Raw genomic sequence first — 22362 nt, forward strand, 5'->3', positions numbered from 1 at the left:
GGGCCGGGATAAATTATCACTGTAGGTGAGGAGACAAAGGGGTGAGATGGGTGGGATTTTATCTGCTGTTAGATTAGTGTTCTAGTTGACTGGCAGCCACAGAGAGCAGACACGGGGGTCCCAAACCAAATCACAAAACCACTTTCTCACGATCTTCATAGAGATCTGTTAAGCTCAGCAGGCTCCCAGACAAAATCCTCAAATATTCCTCCAAGCTGAATAATTTGAGCTTTGTATGAAAGTTTTATGAGCGTGCGTCTTCCACAGGTTAGTTTCCCCCCAGAATGGAAAACACACACCAAATGTGATTTCAGTTTATGTAAAATTTCTGGCGTTGCGGCGACCTCTTTTCCTTGTTATTTGCTTATCGCTGTTTTACTGGTTCACTTTCACCGGCAGCATCTCTTTCAAATCCCGTCCCGGGCAGCATTTGAGCAACAGAAAATCTATTTACATTTTGATTAAGTGGTGCTTGATTGAACATGCTTCTTTTGAATCTCAGTCACAGACATCCTTGCAAAGGCCAGCAGCTACTAAGCTTAAAAGAATAAAAATAAATAAATAAAAAAAGAAAGAAAGAGATTCCATTAAGGTTAAAAACCTCAGCAAACATTTACTCGTCTTAGCAAAATATCAGCAGCTTTCATTAACCATCGTTCATATATTAGAGCGGATTAGATGCAGCCTGACAGGAAAGAGTGCACCTCTCGTTTGTTTCATGGGACGCGGAATAATGGAGAAAATGGCTGAATAATACATGACATGGTGCTTTAATTAGGTATTATAGAGGGCACTTGGCAATTAAAACAGGCTTGTTAGGAAAGGTCAGAGGCAGTATAGGTGGCGGCATGTAGAGTTAACTTAAAAGGAAGATCTGCGGGGTGAAAGCATGAATCCAGAGGAAGGAGGATCACATCCCAGACAAACCATTTCATCTCTTCCCACGTCTGAATCTGAATCCATTTTCCAATCATTCATTCAAATTAGGATGGAGGTTTATTTCGTGAAAGGTGGTTTTGATGATGTGATCAAACAATCTGCATTAAAGCGCGCCTGTCTGCAATTACCCTTGCACTTCAGGTTTAGGATTGATTAGGTGGTGTCATTCAGAGCTGCTGGCTTTTCATTTCATCTTAAGTGAGCTCTCCTCGAGACAGCACACACATAATGGCTCATAAACACAGAAATGGGCCTCCTTCAAACTCAACTAGTATACATTTAGCAAGGAAACAAAAGCTGACAGCGTCATCAGTAGATTCTAACCAAGTAAAAAAAAAAAAACACCTCTCAGCTTGTTTGGAGGCGGAATTAGTTTTGATTATAATGTATGAGTTGCGTCTCTATTGAAGGCAATATAAGCAATACTGAATGTAATTATGTGCGATGTTCTTTTGTTTTCAAATTTCTTTTCAAAATGTAAAGTATGACTGCAAAGCAGTTTTTATTTACTGATTGACTGACTTTTTTTTTTTTTTTGTGGCATATTTCTTTTCTTTGTTGTGACAATAGTTATTTGAAATGATTCTTAGACCAGTAGTAATTTTCTTTATTTCCCTTTCAAATGTTTTCACATTTGCTAAATTGGTAACAGAGCTCTATGTGGGTGAGTAAATATTCTCTGCCAACCCCAAACAGCTTTTATTTGCTGTTGACTCATGCTTATTGTTGTTGGGTGGATCTAAAGATTTCTTTTGGTTACCAAACTGGAGCCTCGGTAGTCGTTGTAGTTGTAGTAATGTGTTAACGGGCCAGACACAGTATTAACAGCCTGGACCCTCCCTCCCATGGTGGTCACCAGCCTGCCCACACACTGTTCAGCCCATGTGGTTTTGTTTGTCACTCTGGCATTAACATCCCACTCAACCTGATCATACAAATGCTCTTTGTGACTTCCTCTCTCTGACATTCTGGTTTTATTGGATCTGGCCTTCATCTTGCAGATGGTACCAAAGGATGCTGCAACTTGTTTTGTTTTTTTTGCTTGAAGTTGTTCTAATGTGTGGGTCCAATCCAGATCCATTAAAGTTGGCCTGCTCAGCGTTGGAAAAGACTCCAGTTACTCCAGTAGAGCCCATGCTAACAATCAGATGTCAATCAGTCACCTGATAATCATCTCCTCGGTCTACCAGGTGCTCAAAATAAGAGTCAATATCTACCAGCTGCTCAAAATAAGAGTCAATTACTACCAGGTTTTCAAAATAAGAGTCAATATCCCCTGCAAAGAAAAGCTGCCTCACCAGTCTGAATGGGCACACTAACGTACTCCATTTTGCTGCTCGTCCCACAAATGTATGTACTTTAATAAAATTGCAACATTTAAAAGGAAATAATGAAGCTATCAATGCGTTAAGATATTTCGACAAGGAATATTACAGAAAGAAATAATCTATTGCCACTTTTAACCTGAAATGTCCTTATCTTTGTGCATACTTTTTACAAACAGTAAATCCAGCGATACAAATCATAATAATAGGGGGAAAAAAATATATGATATCAAACTACTTTAAAAAACAAACAAACATACATTTTGAACTGATTTTATGTAAGATGTAAAAGTGACACAATAAAAAAAGGTACGACTGTAATAAAATGTTAAAATTTGAATAAAATAAAATAGTGGTTTGATAAACGCCTGTTCATATGCCACAAGTACCCACCCAGTGTACTCCCAATGAGGGGATCATGCATAGCAGCTTCATCACCATAGATGCGTGTGTGTTGGGGAATACATACATGTGACTGACAGCTATAAAAGTGGTGAAAATGTCCACTTCTGAATGTACACATTCTCCCAAAACACCTCCCCTTTGTCTCTGCATAGTACATGGGAAGAATGGGAAATACTTCACTGAAACCTTGTCATATTTGATCACCTCACGTAGCAGCTGCTGTACCTTCCTTGGCAAGTAGAGGTTGAACAAACTCACAAACCGGCCTTTGAGCATCGTCTGCCCGAAGAACTCGAGAGTTGCTTTGACGATAACGTGGTCCGACACTGTGACAGGAGCCAGGGAACAAAGCTTGACACCACAAGCCCTCCCATCCTCCCGTAATACATATTGCTCACTCTCCCTCGCCCATGTACACAAACACCACAGGGGACTTGTTACCCGCCCACGCTGAAATCTTCTCCCGGCCTTCACAGCCTTTGAGTTATTACCTGCTTCGATTATATCTTTCACACAGGGCCAATAAGACATGAATCAGGTTATGAAGCGTGCACCAAGAGCTGAACGTCACAGCCTTTATTAAGCTGTCTGTTACTGTGAGAGGAGTCGTGCGCGCGCATAAACACAAACATCCCATTCACACAATCAACAAAGACAGGAATCGGAGAGCATGAAAACGAGACTGCTTCCAAGACGAACAGATGGGACAGTGTGAAGGGAGAAAGGCTGCGGGAGAAAGAGGAAGATGAGTGGAAACCAAATAAAAGTGGAAATAAGATTTTCTTATTTGAGGAGACAGGCGGCGAGGAGTTTCCAGGCGGTGCAAGAGATCTTTGGTTGTACATCAGTGCATCCAAAGCAAGCAACAGTTATTTCAGGGTGGCTTGTGACACCACTGAGAGCAGTGAAGTCAAGTGTGCTCCAAGACAATGTGAAGAAATGCCATTCTGTTCTGTTTTGTTGTTGTTTTTTTCCCCCTCAAACACCAATGGCACGGTCACAGGGTCACTTATCTTCTGGACAGTTATTTTTTACTTGTATTGCAATTTTGTTCTCAGTTAGTTTGAAATGTTCACAGTCATTAAACATTCCCACGAACAAGGCCTGCACACACAGTCACTCCGACTACTTTCAAATAAATTGTAAAGTAAAGTCGTAGTTGTCTTCTATCAATACGTTTATTTTGGTACTTTGCGGTAAAATATTGCTGTATTAATCTAATGATTTTCATTTGGGTCCCGTGTGAGGTGCAGTACGAATCTGATGGTTTGTGTTGAGAAAGGTAGCATCGCGGTTTCATTTAGATTTCAAGTTTTCATAAATAAAGCACTCCAAAAAAATCTTGATTATTGTTTTTTGAGATTTCAATATCTTAACAAATAGCAAGCGTGTTGTGAAGCAGTCATTGACTCAGTTTGACTGTATAATGCCTAGTACTTCTTGCACAGTAGTATTTCTGGTTTGTTAGGGATCCTTCAGGGGCAATTCATAACTGCTTCAAATGATTTACAACGCTGAAGTGATTTATGTTGACAGGTCAGGAGGAAACTGAGCATGATATAGTAAAGAAACTTGACTTTGAAACCAATATTATGTGTAATATTACCAATACCATGTCAGTCGCCATCCACATGTTTAATCCCATTGTTCGCAAAGCAGAACCGTAAAATTAGCATTTTTTATACGTTAATACCAGAAATACTGGAAACGCTCTACACCAGAGCATATTCGCTGTGGTTCAATTTTCAAAAATATATTTTTAAATGTGATGTATTAGTTGTTTAAGGATTTTTAGGGATAAAATTCATTAGATTTACTCAACCTCACATGCGTCTTTTTGGACTGTGGCAGGGAACCAGAGGAACTGGAGGAAACCCAAACACACACATGTAAACTCTAAACATAAAGGCTTTGGTTAGAATGTGAACCTGGACCTTGCTGCCGTGAGGCGAGAGCGCTAACCACTGCACCACGGCGCAGCCTTACAGCACTCATCTGTCGTCTTTATCACTTTTCCAGTTCGGTTCTTTTACCGATCGATCACAGATAAAACAAAGACAGACAGACAGACAGTCAGATACAGACACATTCACACCTGCAGGTAGTTCAGTGTCACCAAATTAACCTCATACGCAGGTTTCTGGAGGAAACCAGAGGAGCTGGAGGAAACCCACGCATTCATAGGGAGAACATGCAAACTCAGACCAGACTTACTTGCGCCCACAATATTCTTACTATGAGGCAAGAACAGCAACCATTACACCACCATGTGGCCTGCAGATCTCACACTTTAACAAATAATTGATAGAAAGAACAAATGAAAACACACCTAAATGAGACACAATTCATTTGATAATTATTTGTAATTATTACCAATATACTCAAAGAAATGCTCATCTGAGTACAAATACAGAACACCACCAGTTGCTCCTGAAGATCACAAAACTGTGTAGAATAGAATAGAATAGAATAGAATAGAATAGAATAGAATTTTTTTTTTTTATCTTATAGGAAGATTCTTTAAACCAAAAACCAATGCATGTGGCTCCTACATGTAAGGCGCACTATCCATCCAATGAGAGCAGTTTGAGGTTCAGTCTTGCTCAAGGACACTTGGACACGAGAACAGGGGTAGGTGGGGAATTTCCCGCCTCCCGTGACACTGATTTGGATCAAATCATATCAAAGATCGACGAATAAAATCAGGGGAGAAAGAATTTAAAATGAGCATTTATAAATGTGGGTCAAGTACGTTGCTACAGAACAAACACATATTCAACATTTCATTTTTTTTAATCCTTATTATTAGCTACACACCAAAGGTTTGAACGGGCAAAACAAAATGACCATACTGTATACTTTGAGAATAGGAGCAGAAATATTCCACCATTTCCAAGATAAGACAAAATGACAGGTTTCATTTTAGCGAATCATTTTATGGTGATCTTCATGCATGGTTAATTTACCCCTCTGAGCTCCTGCTGAATGCCATTATTCATTTATTTATTTCACTTTCAATTGGTGCACTGCCACCCAATAAATTACAGCTGAAAGCTCAAGTTCACTGATTAAACAAATTAACAGAAAAAGTACCAGACAACAATATAATGATTTATAGGAGTCATTTTCAAGCATATTAGTATGTCCAATTGTGAATATGATCTGATGTAATTGTTTTTTTTTGTATCCTTATATACTGTCTTTTTGACTGTGGTTGTAGAGAAACATTAACCATTGTCTAATTTTTCTGACGTGTAGAGTTAGTCGACTATTGAAAACAATATTTATCAGCCTCTAATGGCTCTCTTGGAATTCAATGCTACATATATGCTATTTACCATACATACTGTATATGTTTGTGGGTTGATGTTTTTTCATCAATTCATCTGCAATATTAGAAATAAGGAAGGAGCTTCAGATACTCATTGCGCTGACAAATCACAGCAGGCATGATGAAGAGACAACTCTCAACACAGATGCAACAACAGATGCTGTAAAATGACAGATTATAAATGAAAATGCTGAGGGGCAGTGACTTTGGCTCTGAAAGAATTTCTCTTGATTGATTCTATCAAGTTTGAATCTGTCAAGCTAGATAAAAACACACTTATTCTCGAAAACCATAAAACACCTATAAATTCTAAACACTCTGGACTCCAGCTTTGATTCTTTACCAGTGAATGCAGAGACTGAATTAAACACTTAAATCACATATTTATCATTGTCATCTAACTAACTAATCACATCTTATTAATTCCATTCGGGGAATTAATTATTCCATATTTGCCCATCCTATTTTTGGATGTGGTGGGCAGCTACATTAGGGCTGAGGGTTTGAATCCCACACCGGGGACTTTTTCACTGAGGGATTCAAACCTGCAACCTTCCGATCCTAAGACTGCTTCTCCAGGTTCTAGGTCGCCACTGCCCTACGTGTGTCAGTTAGTAACACACAGAATTAATCAAATGATGGGTTTTGGATAATTCTACATTCTTGGTAGTACTGTGGAAATACAATGCAGTTTCAGTTAGTTATTGTTTCATGTTCAACCTTTTTTTTTTTTAGGTATAACGTAATTAATTCTCAGTCATTTTGATAACCTGCATGTGAGTGTGAGTTATTCAGTTAGAAAGACAATGTACGCCTGTATTTTTTCATAAGGAGAGTGTTGTGGTTTATATCCCTTTAAAAAAAAGCACTTCAATGTAACTCTTTTAGTAATACTTTGGATCATATACCACAAACCATTGTATACCTATGGGTACTAATAAAGTGACCTTGAACCTTGATACTCCACTTTATTATTGTAATAGCAGATTTGAATTGAACCATTTTTTGCATCACAGATTGAGTCATCTGAATAGTGAGTGAAAATACTATTTTTGGTGAGTGTTAAAAGGAACTACAAGATATGAACCATAAACTTTAAAAAAAATATATATATATTAAATTATTGATCTTTTTTAAGTGTATCTCTTTGGTACCTTAATCACATCTAAATTTCTTTTTCAAGTCAGGATCTATCATGAAACCACTCACTTACAGAATAGCAAATTATAAAGTGTCAACACGAAATACAAATACATTGGACATATCTTTTTTAATAACACATTTTGAACTGTTTTTCAGACATAACGCAAAACCCTTATGAGGTCTGCTGCAGATAAAGTGGAAATTACAGTCAAAATTATTATTTTTGGATGATGTTTGTGGTTATGATGGGAGTCTTTTGTACAAATGTTGTAGTTAAGAATCCGGTCATAACAAATAGATCCCACCCAGGTACAGCCAAAGTCCTCTCAATAAATGACACCTCAGAACAAAACACATTTTACAGACGGAATTGAGACGTCTTAACAGTCAAAGCTGCGAGCTCGTTGCATTTTAAGTAAACCTGAGCTCTTAGCGCCATCACGTGTTCGCCTGTACATGCTGCAGCGCGCGGCAGTGTTGACTGTTGCTAGGCAACATGCAGACTAATCACACCAACGACGTGGGCGCCTTGATTTTGTCCTCCGTACCACACAAAGGTGTTTTTTAAATATATTTCATATTTTAGTGTTTTGCTTTTTTTTTTAAATTATCATTATTATTAGTAGTAGTAGTATGGCTCAAAAGGAGAAACCGGATTTGGTGCATCAAAACGCAATTCACGTGGAGACGATCATGAAAGAGCAAAGACTGCAAAAGCTCCACACAGAATTCTCCGTCAACCCGTTCAGGAAGTGTAAGTACAATGATTATGGTCTCATTTTTTCTGTTTATTATTAAGTATTTTATATTCTCCGGACGATTCAGGGTTTACAAAAACTTCCATCGGCAGCATGTCCTTATGTACTGTAAAGATCCATATTAACATGGAATGTGTTGGTGATACAAATCAATAAGGTCCACCCTGTGCCATTTTTCACTGTGTGCAAATAGTGAAATTATTTATGTTAAAGAGACAGCTCCCCACAGGCTTTACATCTACTATTACTCACAGCAAGCTCCTATTTATTTAGTATTTTCCACAGAACATCGTTTCCCTCGCCGTACAATGTGTGTCTTTCTTTCAGTGCATGTACTGCCGGACAAACCCATGTCTCGGAAACCAACAGAGGACATTGTAGACAACTGTAAGTGCTCTTTCAACTCAAAGACATGATATATTTTTGCTTTATTTGCCTCACTATTTACAGCCCGTTTCCCCAGGTGAGTTCATCAAAGCTTTCCACAAGGCCCGTGAGGTGCCCACCCAGAAATATTCGTCCCCACACACCGAGAGTCAAGAGATCGGTTGGATTTCAACTCCATTGGTGAGGAAATGCCGTCTTGTGAAGTAGCATAGTCCACACCAGATATGTTTCAGGACATAAAGGTATCTTGTGAGCTGAATAGAGAAAGCCTTATAAGCAGCTTTCTCCATAAATCTTGAACTATTTTCCATGTTCTCTGGCATAAAACATTAAACATTTAGCTGAAGTTTGGACAGCAGAGGCGGCTGACACCAACACATACAGTAAAATTGAAAAGAATGACCCCTGATGACAATGGCAGATTACATCCGGGAGAGGTCACGAGTCTGACAGAGGCCATTTGATTTGGAGTCACAAATTGAGGTAACAGGCATGTCTTTGAGAGAAACACGACACAGAGAAAACACACGCGTCCAAGAAATATGCAAACTTCCCAGTCTTTCCCAGGCAGGAGCCCAATCAGTACAAATCCTGTTAAGATTGCCCTCCTAGAGCTGAAAATATAGAATTATTTCAAAGTATCTCCCACAGCCCATAAAACTTGTATCTTCCAATCATTACAAGGCATTTTGTTGGCAGCAGTTTTTGACATTACTTTAACCTTAATAGTCATCTTTGACGGTGCTTTACTTGAATCGCCCTTGATTCACTTCAGGTACTAACAAGAGTTCATTCCCTCCCTGTAGATCCCAACAAATCGACACGATGAAAGACTGAACTTCTTCAGAAAAAGCACAGATGTGACAAGACATCAAGAGTTGGCCCTCCGGAAATGAAGCTCAGCCATTGACGACGTCGTCACTTTGTCTATTTCTTTATTATACAAACAAGCGTGAGCGAAAAGGTGGCAGTTCTATACACGCGCCCATCACGTCCTAATCATATTGATTTCTGCTCAATATTGGAAACTGTCATGTTACATGAAAGATTATGACTCAAGAAGCTGAATTTAAAAAAATAAAAGCATACAACAAATTTAAGAAACAACATGCGCAGTGTGACTCAAACAGCAGAGGGGTTGGTGCAGATGTGGTTTAATCACAGAAAATGGCTGTGAAACCATTTATATCTTATCATATCTGACAATTACATTTATAGAAGTCCCTTAAACAAATCCTCTTCACCAGCCTCTACATTTGGGTGTGTTATTCTTCTTTTAGTCCACTGCAAAATATAAAAGGAGGTCTGAGTGGTTTGAGGGGAGTTTAACGTGAACCTCTACATGAATCCAAAAACGTTTTATGGACTGTAGTAAAGTGTAGAAAAACAGCCCACGGTCCCCTTGGTGTCTCTCGAAGATGTAACGGGGACACATTGGAGAGCAGGTGTCGAAAATCCTGCCCAGAGACAACATCGTAGTCCAGTCCGTTGCCGGGCCTGTCAGTTTTTTTACGAGCGACTCTTCGTCTTCCTGCGCGCTGCCTTGCCCGGACGTTTCTGAAAGACCCCAGTTAAAGATGTTAGGTGTCTTCTTACAACACCATAAATACCTCCCACATGACAAGCTCTCTACACCTAATCAATCAAGACGGTGTTATTTTATATGAGCTCGACTCACATTTTGGTTGCCGCCTTTGCCTTTCTTTCCTCCCATGCCAGGTCTGGAATTCGCCACTTTGGCGCGGAAACCGGAAACATCGTTGTGGCTGTCCTTCGTGTTCCACTTCTTTCCACTTTTTTTGCCTCCAAAGCCAAACCTCTGATCCTTGTACTTTCTCTTTGCATTTGGGCTGTCGAGTAGTAAAAAAGAAATAACAACAAAAAAAAACAGGGTGCTTTGTTTAGAAAAAAAACAAATACGTACATGTCAAGAGGAAACTTTAGATAAGCAGAGGAACGCCTTACTTGTTCTTATTTACTTTCTTTGGGTTTTCAGGAGCAGCTTTGCCTTTATCTCCTTCCAAGAAGTCCAGCTTGTCGGTCATTCCTAAAGGGTATGAAAATAAGATTTGTCAAATCTAAAACATGAAGACATATCAATTACAACCCCCCAAAAAACAACAGATCATCAACCTTAAGAAAATGGTAAATAAAAACCAGAAAGTCTAAACTGTATTTTAAAGTAAAAACAAGCAGAAATTCACCTTTCTGGTATTTCTTGACAGCAGACATCATCGCCTTCTTCTCCTTCTGTCTCTTCTGAATCACTTCTATTTGGACCTGAAATAAATTGAAAATACACGTCACTTCTCCGACTGTTGGTATAAATCTTGGCTCTGTACTTCACTTCAACAGTGACGGATTCCTTGGATGTAAGAGTGGCAACGCCTCTAATAGCCACCAACCTTTTTGCCAAACTTGCGTTGTTCTCGCAGCTTCTTGGCCTTTTCCGACCGCTCCAGAATCATTTGCTTGGAGAGCAGCTTTTTCCTGATCTAAACAAACGAAAAGAAAACATGCGTTTGTTCCAGCATTCGTATTTAAATCCAATGGGGGGGAGGGGAGGGGACACCAACTGTACAAAGTAAGTGGTTCAAAATAAAGTTTTCATCTGCACTTTTAAATAACTTCAAGTGAGAAAAAAAAAAAATAGGTTGTAGCTCTAAAAACAGTATGATGGAAGAATTAAATGCATGACATTAAAAACGTACTTCTCTTTAATCTTAATGGAGAGGCAGCTCACCTTTTGCATTTGCTGGTCCGACTTGGCCATCTCTGCAAAGTAATCATCGGGCCTCTTTGTGGCGATGTCGTGCTGCTTCAAGAGGGGCAGAGCATCCAGGACTGTGGCCTGAGCTTGGCGGTAGCTGAAAGTTCAACACAAAACGGGGTTGAGATGCAGTTTTGTGCCAATGATCAAATGGGGTTTTACCGTGCTCTAATCGATCACTGTTAAACTGTTTCATGGTTTGATTTTATTAAATCTCAAATGAAAACTCCATTAGAATAGTGCATGCCACAATAACTATCAGAAATACATCAAAGTACACGTGTCTGTAGTTTTCTTCATGTTATTTTGCACCCACTTGAAAGAGAAATATTAATTTATTACTTAACCCTTATTTAACTCAGTCCTAGCCAATTAAAAAAAAAAAAGCAGCAGCACAAAAATAGCTTCAACACCAACTCTTGCTTGGATTTATCAGCCTTGAACAGGTTTTATATCGCACAGGTTTGATTGAACCACATTACAAGTTTCCTAAAGACGGTCAAGAGCACAGAGTGTTGTACAGTACACATCAGTGGAACAGGCCCAGGAATAAACCGCTGGGATCACCCTTAGTTACATGAAGGCGCCACTTGATTAATCTCAAAGGAAACTAAATCAGGTCAACTGGACTCGGTCATTCGTCTCTAAAGACGTTTCACCCCTTCATCAACTTCCTCAATTCATGGTGTTCACTAGATTAGGCTAGAATAGCCACCTCAGGGGTTTCAGGGGTGAAGCGTCTTCCAAGACATATGTCCAAGTCCAGTTGGCCTGATTGAATTTGCTATGAGGTGCCTCATACCTGGACAAATGATAATATAGACAGACACCACTTGACACAATCTAAATATCTTATAGTCACTGTCAACATTTCTGTGATACTTCCTATTGCTAAAATATAGCATCTTTTGCACAACGTCTATGTCAACTTACAAGAACATCTCCCTTTGGAAATCATTATCTGCATTTAGTTCCCCGTTTGTCACAGCTGGATCTTTTCCTTCGACTTTGGTGATGATGTCCGCCGCAGGCGGGTTGGTCATATCCAATCTCTCCACCCAGGGAAGGTCTTTACGCAGGTCTGCAAGACAATGCTTCATCCCCTCCTGAGTGACAACGAAAGTGTGAAATTATAAATCATTCAATCCTCTGTTTTGCCATAATAGACACTGACAAAAACATTTAAGTAATCAATGGTGGAGCTATTTATGGTAAATATGTGTTCTCTTCTCAACACCACAACCAACTCATGACTTCAAACAAACAGCAGTTTCTCAACGAGTATTGATGCACCACATAAATAGTACAGTTACTTTTGATTGTTCATTAATCATTGAACAATTATAAGAAAGCTATTTGATAATGACAGCATAATAACCTATAAATCCACCCCGAAAAAAACTACAGGTGCATTAAAACATTTCCTGGTTTGACTTTGAAGCAACTGCCGGTATACTATCAATAAGGGAGTTGACTGCATCAGTGATATCTTAGCTCCGAGCATCGCTGTCAACTGCTTTTCTTTTCTGGGTTTCATACGATTGTCTTATCACCCCAATTCTTACTACAACAGAGAGACTTCTAACAAACTAGTAACTTCAACTGAAAAGTTGTGATTGAAGACATCAGCATTGTTTTTAATTTAGCAAATTGCTCGAGCAAGCTGGAGTGTATACCATTATGAAAACATATAGACATACACATGTGAAAAATTATTTTAAGATTTCAGTTGAAAACTCCAAATATCTGAAAATGTCACTTAGTTTAAAAAATCTCCCCAACACAAGACTCTGCCTGGATATCTGAGGTTTTATCTTGTGTTGTCAGTGTAGCTCTCACGTCAGACTAACAACACGGACATGACTGCTTTACAAGTGACAACTAATACAGAACACGAGGAAAAAAGGTTTAATCCTACAATCATGTTCAAAACAGTTCAAATAGAGATAAACACTTGCAATTGGTTTTAATGTAAGACACTCACCACATTGTTAATGGACTTTTTGGGTTTGTCAACCAAAACGTTCATGCCAGCCTTTAACAAACCCTTTGCGAAGGCTTCTTGAAGCTGCATAATAGAGAGAGAGAAAAACATATTTAGATTAATTAATTTAAAAGTACTGAAACAAAGCACACGGTCGAGGAAACACACAGATCTACATGAGAGTTGATCGGGCTTATTGAGCAGATACATTCTCCATCGTCTTTGCCCTCAAAAGCAATGAACATTACAAGTTATCCTGCAGAACAGTTCATAGAGAGAGACCTTAATAGATAGTTTATGGTGAGCTCTCAGATGGAAACTTCGAAGTTTAGCAGCGTGAGCTAACGTTGGCCCATGTTTTCCATAAACTCACCTCTCCATCTGATAATTCACTATTTTCCTCCTCCGAGTCTTCGGCGAGCAGCGTCTCTTCTTCCTGTGTCTCCATCACGCTGCTATCTACTGCCATAGGACGACTAAATGTGCCTTTAATCAGATATTAGAGGCTACTTGAGGCTGCGCTGCTCTTCGCATGTGAGGAGCGTTTCACATGTGGAGGAAGTGACGTCAGGAAATGTACGGTCCAAAATGTCCGCCGGCCAAAGAAAAACGTTCCTACTGAAATAAAGTTCCGGCAGCGCCACACTGTGTTCACATGAGCATTGGCTTATTTCTTGACGTGTATTATAGACACAACATACAAATTTGTTAGTTTGATTTTAGCATCGTATTAACTAATTTTATTCCTTTTAATTTTTTTAAACCTATTTAAAAGGTCTTTTTTCACCAATTAAAAAATGTGAATAAATTAATATATTGCTATTGCTGTACTCTAACCACTGTGCAGATGTGTCTTCTTAGCAATAAACACCACTGATGCCATAACCCCAACAGGAGTTAAAATCTATATGGGGTATTTTATGCAAACATGCAGAACACAGGTGCGAAAATCTGTAAAGAAAAACCTTTAACATATTACTAAGAAGTAAAAGGGCCAGGCAGTCCTTTATCTCTGTGATCATCACAAAACACAGCCACAATGCATTGGATAATGTCATCGAAACTAACCACTCAGCATCGGTCCCTTCAGGACTGTTACCTTTTGCAGCAAGCATTGATTTTGCATCATGTTTCACCCAAAACATTATACAGATAAAAATGATGGTCAGCTAGCCTACTGAAATAATTATGATTGTAACTACCATGGCTCAGGACAAAAATATTCTGTATAATCTTGCACACTCTTATCCTTTCAAATGTGCAGCTCTAACTGACATAGTAATACATCAGCTTACTATGACCTGAAAAAATATTACAGGGATTAAGGGGTTTCTAAGCAAACAAGATTCAAAGAAACTTGTTCATGCATTTATTTTTAGAAGGCTGGGTTATTGTAATGGTGTGCTTACAGGTCTCAGTACTCTGTACAGGGCAGCTCATCCAGAACATTGCAACCAGAGTCCTCACCAACACACACAGGGTCGAGCACATGACACTGGCTGTGTATCAAAAGATTGATTTCAAAGTCTTATTTCTTGTCCTTAAAGGTTTGAATGGTCTCGGGCCGAAATAGATCTCAGATTTCTGTGTAGAATATTAAACACCCAGACCCCTCAGGTTCTCAATGAGAGGTTCACTCAGTGTTGCAGAGTCAGAAGCAAACAAAGTGATGCAGCTTCCTCAACTGTGGAACAAACTTCCTGTACACATGAGAACTGCTGACACGCACATCTTTTAAATCAAAACTTTAAACAATGTCATTCAAACAGACTTTCCATTAAACAATATATCTAACTTTTTTATGACCTTTGTTTCAATAAATGTTTTACTTCACTGAAATAAAAGTAAGAAAAAAGCACCGTAAATGGTGCTATATGGATGAACTTACATTGCCTCGCTGTAAGTTTAGAGGCCAGGATTCATCCTCACGGACATTGGATAGAGTGTGCATGTACACAGTCAGTTGAGTGTAAAACCGATACTAAGAAAAAAAACTATTACACAATTAACACACTTGCATCCTCAGCAAATTCAGAGTTACAATTTGCCTAATGCCTTTGCCTTATGAAAGGAAGCCAGAGTACCTTCAAGAAAACCCATGTTTGCTAATTCTTCAGACAGAAAGGTAAGATTTGAGAATTAATAAGTCCTTACCGCTGCACCACTCTGCCACCCCATGGATCAATATGGTTCTGAATTGTAAAAGAGAACCTGAAACCTTCAATCAAACTTGCAAAGAGGATTATGCAGATTCAAATCTAAAATCGATTCTCTCAAAGATTCTACTTTAAATCTTTAAGTCTGATTGTGTCATTGAAGCCTAATGAGTTTCACTTGCCACCTCATCAAGAAAGAAACTATTGACATCACTGTTCCATCTCTCAATTCTGAGTCGATTTCTGTCACTCTGACGTGGCACAATTAAGAAAAACGTCTACTGTTGGCCCGTTGTCATCAGACATTTGACGTGCAGGAACGAAGACAGAAGTCATTGATAATATGTGTTACCTGACACAAGAGTGTTTCTGCATCTTTTCTCAGTATGTATTTTGTGCAGACTGGTGTTTGTGTGTATCCTGCATGCCGTGTGCATGTCTTCTAGTTCTTCATATCTATCATCTGTCATCAGGGCAGTGATGACAATGTAATCTTCCCCTTAAATTGTGAATCAAGTGAACAAAGTGTAATTTAGTTCAGAAGTGTAGGACAATGCTGTAACAATAAATGTGTTAAGTTTTAATGCATCGCACATATTCTGCATGAGAGAAGAGGAGCAATGAATACAAAAGGTCATCGGCCACAAAAATCCAGAGCTGGAAAGCAATGGAAATCACAATCATTAATTTTTTACTTTGGCGACAAAAGGTTGTTACTCCTGGAGTCACGTAGCAGTCGTGAGCTGAGAGCTTGCACTTATAGCCCGAAAGTGCACAAATTGAATATAAATTATTCCAGTGGCCACAAGAGTAACTTCAAATTTCTCGAAATGTCACCTGAAGGGAATCCTTCTCAAGAGGTCAAGGAATCACGCCCACCTTACAAAGGACTTTTGTAACGAACAACTTAATGGCAGTGTGCATACTAATACAGATTATGTATCACCTGGAATGATGGGAAGCTTTTGTTAATTAAAGAATATAATGAAATTCCAGTACCATGCGTTACCTGTGTTTTCTTGAAAAAAGAACCAAAACCAAAAATGCTCTGTACAGTATGTTATGCAGCTGCTGGTCTCATATCCTATCTTATGTTTAGTGCGTCAGAGTAAATAATTCTACATATACTTGTGTATTGTCAATGAAAAAAAAGATGTTGCACCTGGTAAAACAAATAAACAAAAGACAAATGGTATATGATCTAACTCGTGAAATATAACATTTTTCCCAACCCAACACTTTGGTGTTATTCATATTTCTGTATTTCAAAATTTTTAATTCAGAATTATTTCTCAGGACCTCAATAAGATTTCCAGCCATCTTGATAATTACTTGGTCATTTTTCGCTCCAAGCATCATGAAAGACATTACTGGCATTCATCTTCAGGGATCTACAGCCTTGCAGCTTTGAAAATTCTTAATTCTTACGAACTCATAAAAGAATCGCATATTAAATGAACAAATTAACAAAAACAAAACAGAAAAAATGCCTTCTATATTTTTCTTTTAGACACCAATTTGTTTAGTAATGACAATAAATACTATTCTGACACTGATTTAATTGTATGTTTAGAAAAGAAAGTGATTTAATATGAATTTACATGCTCTTTTTAATCATTTTAATGAGACATTCATGATACAAATTGTGTTCATTCCTATGGACTTGGTGGGTCACTGTAAAGTCCCTTCATTCAAGTCAGTAGATTGAGGACTGGTATGATGACAACCGCAGCTCTCTTTCAGTAGTTCAACTTCCCTGTTCTTAAAGCAAAAGCTGCCCGAGCCACCAGGGAATGGTGTTCTTTCTTTTCTGATGGAAATCCGTATTTACTTGTTTACATCGCCTCTCTTAATTGTTCCCCTCTCTGCATTGTCAGTCCCACTTTGAGACGTCTTCAAACGTGGGAAAGAAAAAAAAAACCATAATTTCCATTTGTCTCATTACTATCGCCTGAGCCAGACACAAGCACACTCCATTGAATTCACATCTCGCTGTCATTCTTCGCCGGCTGCTTCCTGACAGCAGTTTGAAAATAAGTTGGCTTCACTCTGTCATGGTCCTCTCCTAAAGTTATTCCTGGGGTCTGAAACTTTGGGAGAAAAAAACAACAACAACAAAAAAAAAAAAACCCAAAGAGTATCATGGATGTCTGGGCCCAAGTTGGATGAACAGTTCAGCTCCTATGACTCTCAGTCAAGCTCAGGAGATTTGGTGGATGTGAAAGTAAATCAATAGTCCGGATGAATTACTGAGAATACCATTGCATCCTGATCTGTCCTGAAATGAGTGGATGTTTATTTCCTCTCTCTTCATCACAACATCCGTGTGATGGCTGAGGTTCGCCATGCTTGTGCATCACTGTGAGAAGTCATGTGCTCTGCCACAAGCACAGTTATTTAGCCTCCCACTGCATTCAGAGACTCAGGTAAGTCACACGCTTCCACCAGCACTGCAAATATCATTTCTGGGAAAAGTTTCTTATGCTTAATCTCAGGATGTATGAAAGTACAATGCGTAAACAGAGTGGTGCAATATTATGTACGAAGCGTTTCTGTACAAATATAACAAGAGTAATTAGAGCAGCATTTAGGAAAAAGGTACCAAGTCCAAACCCAACCCTGTCCTCTTTATTAATTAATAACTGAATTGAATCGACAGTTTTAGATCAGGTTTGGGCTCTAAAATGTGTTGTTGTTATGTCTTTTTTGAAGGGCAAATGTGAATCAAAGCTGGAAGCAGCGTTGAGCGGGTCCCCGATCAACATGTACCATGTACGTTGGGACATGGGGCATGTTGAAGTGTGGTACACGTCAGAGTGCGATGGAAATGCGGGCTATTTCTATTACCTATTACATCTAAGTGTCAAAAATGTCAAATTCTATGGTTGCATGAGCCACAGATTTTAAAATCTTTGGCACTTTCATGTAGTATAGTTAGTCTCCCCCAAACAAATCTGCCAACAGTGCAACTAACTCAGGAAGTTATCACCAGGCTTTAACATGACTGACACACACACACACACACACACACACACACACACACACACACACACACACACACACACACACACACACACACACACACACACACACACACACACACACACACACACACACACACACACACACACACACACACACACACACACACACACACACACACACACACACACACAAAACCAACTACATCACGCCAGTTTTAACTGAGAGTTTGAGTTTAGTATTTTACTTGTTTCTAGAACCTTGCATTGTCAAGCCTCTGCCTGTTTTCATGAACCGTGTTATCCCACCTGAGACATTTGACACTCTCCTGTGTTGTTGGGTTTATTGAGATGTTTTGATGCTTGATGCTAATGTTACTGTGTGTGTTTAGCAGATATAATGTTTATTTCTGATATAAAGTCACGAGCCCCAAAAATCAAATCCTAATTTGTTTTGTTTGTTGATGATATATTTTCTTCCTTCCTCCTCAAGCAGAGGAGACAATGTCACATTCTTGGAAATTGTTACCGAAGGGCTTTTTGCAGGCAGTGTTGTTGGATTTTGCTGTTGCAAGTTGGTCACCTAAAACATGAAGTACAGTAGCACAACCTGACCCACTTTAACAATGCACAGGGAGGACAAACATGTAAGGAGGTCGGACTCCAACACATATACTGCACAGTTAGAGCTGAACACTGAGTGCTGTTGGAGTTTGACCCGCTAACATAACGATTTAAGTGAAATTATTAGAAAGTACGGCTGAGACAAATTGTAATGCTATTAGCTTTTCATCAAGATCAAATGTATTGGACTATTACAATAATGACTTAGTTTCAATTCACCCCAAAGGGATCATTCTACTTCTTACAGGAACCCGTTTAACTGAGGTTGAGATATTTCACTCAAACCCAACAAATGTTAAATTCACTGCGGTGCTGGAGTGCAAGTCAATAGATCATCAAGGTCACCGGGGTGTCTCCTCATGGCCGTGATGGATATCTGTGCCAAATTTCATGGCAATCCATTCAATAGCTGTTGAGATATTTTACGAAACGCCTGAGCTATCATTCTGATGCAAAACCGGGGCTCAATATCGCAACACACATGGAGACATATGGATTCAACAAACTATATATAACATTAGCTGTAGCTCCTGGGGCTTACTTATAATGTATTTCTCTTCCGGTATAATTAACAAAAACGTAAAGAGAGGGAAGAATCTTTGGATTAGTTAATCAGCATTCCTGACTGGTTTTCCTGATGGTTTTTGATAGTATTTCCTGGGAGCTTGTGATAGAGCCGCCGCACACAGTAAGTGAACTATGGCAAAGATGAGGAGACAAGAGGGAGGGAAGTTTTATGATCACGTCCTTGTTCTTCGCTGTCGGAGCTCACCGAGTTTGTTCTGATTCATGTTCTGCCAGTTTGGGGTTCAACAGAAATGCACAGGAGAAGGTGAGGCAGGTATAAAATAATTTAGTGGGGACAAAGTAAAAAGATTTCTGTTTTAGCTAACAGCAGGCCTTTTTAACATGTCACCTTCTTCTTTAGAGGTCAATTCAATCATTTATTCTTTCAAATCGCCAGTGTTTATATTAGCCTGCTCTTGCTCATGACATTTTTTCGGAATGAGAAAAAAAGCTTTGGGAAGATGATTCAAAAACTCTCCTGCTGAAGCCTCTTGTGCAGGCTCAAATATTACGTATCACCAGAGCAAACTGTTGTCCTGAAGGCTTTTGCAAAACATTTTTTTTTTTTTTCAGTTCTTCTAAAGGGGTTAGACGTAGTTAGCGTTTTTTTATTTAATATTGTTTTGTTTTTGTTTGCCAGTTCAAGATTCCTCAATAAACATCCTTTGCATTAGCAGCGATATTGTGGTCGTACAACAGCCTGCATGCACCTTGTGCTTCACGTGAGTTGTTACATGGTTTGGCTTATATATGATGGAAATAATGGGTTCCACAATCCTGCATTGTTTGCTTTCATGGGAGCGTTTACTCTCCAGCCAATTAATCTGCTCTTTGCCCATATGGCCAGGTGTTCTGCTGCCCAGCTAAGGCAGTTCATGTACGTATCAGCACTTCTCTGGGACTTTATTTCCTCACCTCCTCCACTCATTTCATTTCTTCTTGTCTAAATAAAGTAGACATTGCATACTTGCTGTGCCGTGTCGTGGTAAATTGTTGAATTGGGACACAAATACTGAATTCTGTGTAAAAAAAAAAAACACACAAAAAAAAAAACAACCCCCTTCCCATGCCTGCCTTCATGGTGAGTTTCCTGCCATATGTCGCTTGCTTTTATTTTTACTTTAACCACTGTGTGTTTCTCTACCAGGGCCAAGCTACCAAACACAGTTCGTTAAAAGGGAGATGAACCTCTGCTGGGGATGTTATGGGATTAGAAGTCAGTGTTGGGGTGTTAGGTTCCTTCATATACTCGGGTTACCCCCAGTTGCCCTTTAAATCATTTTTGCCACATTCTGCATTCTCTGTGTAAAAGTGCTGAGCAGAAATCATATCAGGCTAAATGCTCCAGTCCAGAACGGAGAAAAGAAGCCGGCCGTTGAGCATCGTTTCTTCCTTCAAGTGATGATTCCAGCTTCAATCAAGCACCACGGATTAGGTTAAAAAAAAAAAAAAAAAAAGGTTCAAGAGAAAACCTTAATTTCAGTCATTAAAAACACTGAAATGGACTCCATCCATCCATGGGAATCATACCCAAAGGGAAAATAAATATGCCTTTGAACTGTGGAAGGAAGCCAGTACATAGGGGAGAAATGTATTTTCACAAGATATGCATGTGATGTGATGCGATGAGATAAGATAAGCTATGCACACAAAGAGATACACACACATACTTGTCAGAAAAAAATATATGAAAAAATTGCTCAAGCATAAGTATAAAATGCACATATTTCTAAATGTGAATATTATTGATATATTAGAAAGGGGATTTTGCATGATGTTGGTCTACTGGGCGCAGCTTGTTGGAGAGTCTCATAGCAGAGAGAGGATCTGCAGTACCTCTCTCTGGTACAGCTGGAGAAGAAGCCTAGCCCTGATGGAGCTTTCCCGGCCTACACCCACATGCTGGGGGTGGGAGGTATTGTCCATAATTGATGGCAGCTTTGTCATCATGCTCCTGTCACTCACCACCTCCACAGTATCAAAACTGCAGCCCAGGACAGAGCTGGCCTTCTTTACCAGTTTGTTCAGAATCTTCCTCTTAGCAGCTGTTATGCTGCTACTCCAGCAAACCACACCATGAGGAATGATTGAAGCCACCACCCAGTCGGAGAAGGTCCTCAGGAGGTCTTGACGTGGACTTAAGGGTTTACAATCCAGTCTCGGATTTTGTTCAGGTGAACACCCAGGTACTTGTTGGAGTCCAATATCTGACTGTCCTTTCCCTGGATAGAGGTGATTTTGTGTGCAAGTATATTATTCTACAACACCTTCACATGATTTTAGTGGTTTCAGTCCAATAAACGCCATCCTGCCAAGTCTTTAGGGCTCGGTAGATGGATGTTGGGCAAGGCTCACTTCCACAAGCTATTCCTCTTCTACGGTCAATATCAGTGACATATGAAGGTTCAACTGTCCCTGGGAGAGGCGTACCAGAAATAGGTCCGTCAGCGTAACAATTAACCTGTTGTGACATGTTTGCCTGTTTAATGAGGCATTTTCTTCTCTCTTTCTTTCTGTTAGAAGTGCAAGGTTGTCTCAGTAACTCTGGCTGCGATGGTTTGTTCTGATTGTGATTGTCACTCGAAGTTCTCAATTGACTTGTGTATAAAAGTATTACTACAGCACATATATCCTAGAAAGACCACATAGAAGGGTTTTTGCTAGACAGAGGTAGGCGGGGTGCTGTCTGCTTGTATTAATTTATGTATTGATCTAGAACTTTGTTGAGATTTTTGTTTTCGAGTTACAAAAAAACTTGCACGCTCCTACTGCGAACCCTCACTTAGATTTGTTATTTTCTTTTATTTGGCAGCACCCTCCTCCCCCCTGTTGTTCAACCTGATGTTAAGAAACTTCATATCCCAACTTAATTTTTTCACCAGTGCATTGTGTGCTTATGTTGTATCATGAACTTTCCCCCCCACTGAGACTGCAGCACAAACACATCCAAACTACATGACTGATTTACTTTAAGGCTTGAGATGCAGCAGAT

At 39.3% G+C, this 22362-nt stretch overlaps 2 protein-coding genes across 2 annotated transcripts; one reads left to right on the forward strand and one right to left on the reverse strand.

Annotated features, from left to right (window-relative positions):
* Positions 1-7776: 7776 nt before the first annotated feature.
* On the forward strand, positions 7777-9184 carry cfap144 (cilia and flagella associated protein 144; the record flags this gene model as incomplete). Its single annotated transcript, XM_080473073.1, has 4 exons — positions 7777-7897; positions 8229-8288; positions 8365-8468; positions 9095-9184. 4 exons carry the CDS (start codon positions 7777-7779, stop codon positions 9182-9184), a joined length of 375 nt encoding a protein of 124 aa, XP_080329199.1.
* ebna1bp2 (EBNA1 binding protein 2) lies at positions 9124-13636 on the reverse strand. Its single transcript, XM_080474006.1, has 9 exons — positions 13416-13636; positions 13043-13126; positions 11992-12164; positions 11032-11155; positions 10694-10783; positions 10493-10568; positions 10254-10335; positions 9967-10138; positions 9124-9845 (listed from the first exon to the last, which is right to left on the reverse strand). Exons 1-9 carry the CDS (start codon positions 13509-13511, stop codon positions 9798-9800), a joined length of 945 nt encoding a protein of 314 aa, XP_080330132.1. The 5' UTR covers positions 13512-13636; the 3' UTR covers positions 9124-9797.
* Positions 13637-22362: the final 8726 nt, after the last annotated feature.

Source organism: Lipophrys pholis, assembly GCF_963383615.2.
Source record: "Lipophrys pholis genome assembly, chromosome: 10".
NCBI lineage: Eukaryota > Metazoa > Chordata > Actinopteri > Blenniiformes > Blenniidae > Lipophrys > Lipophrys pholis.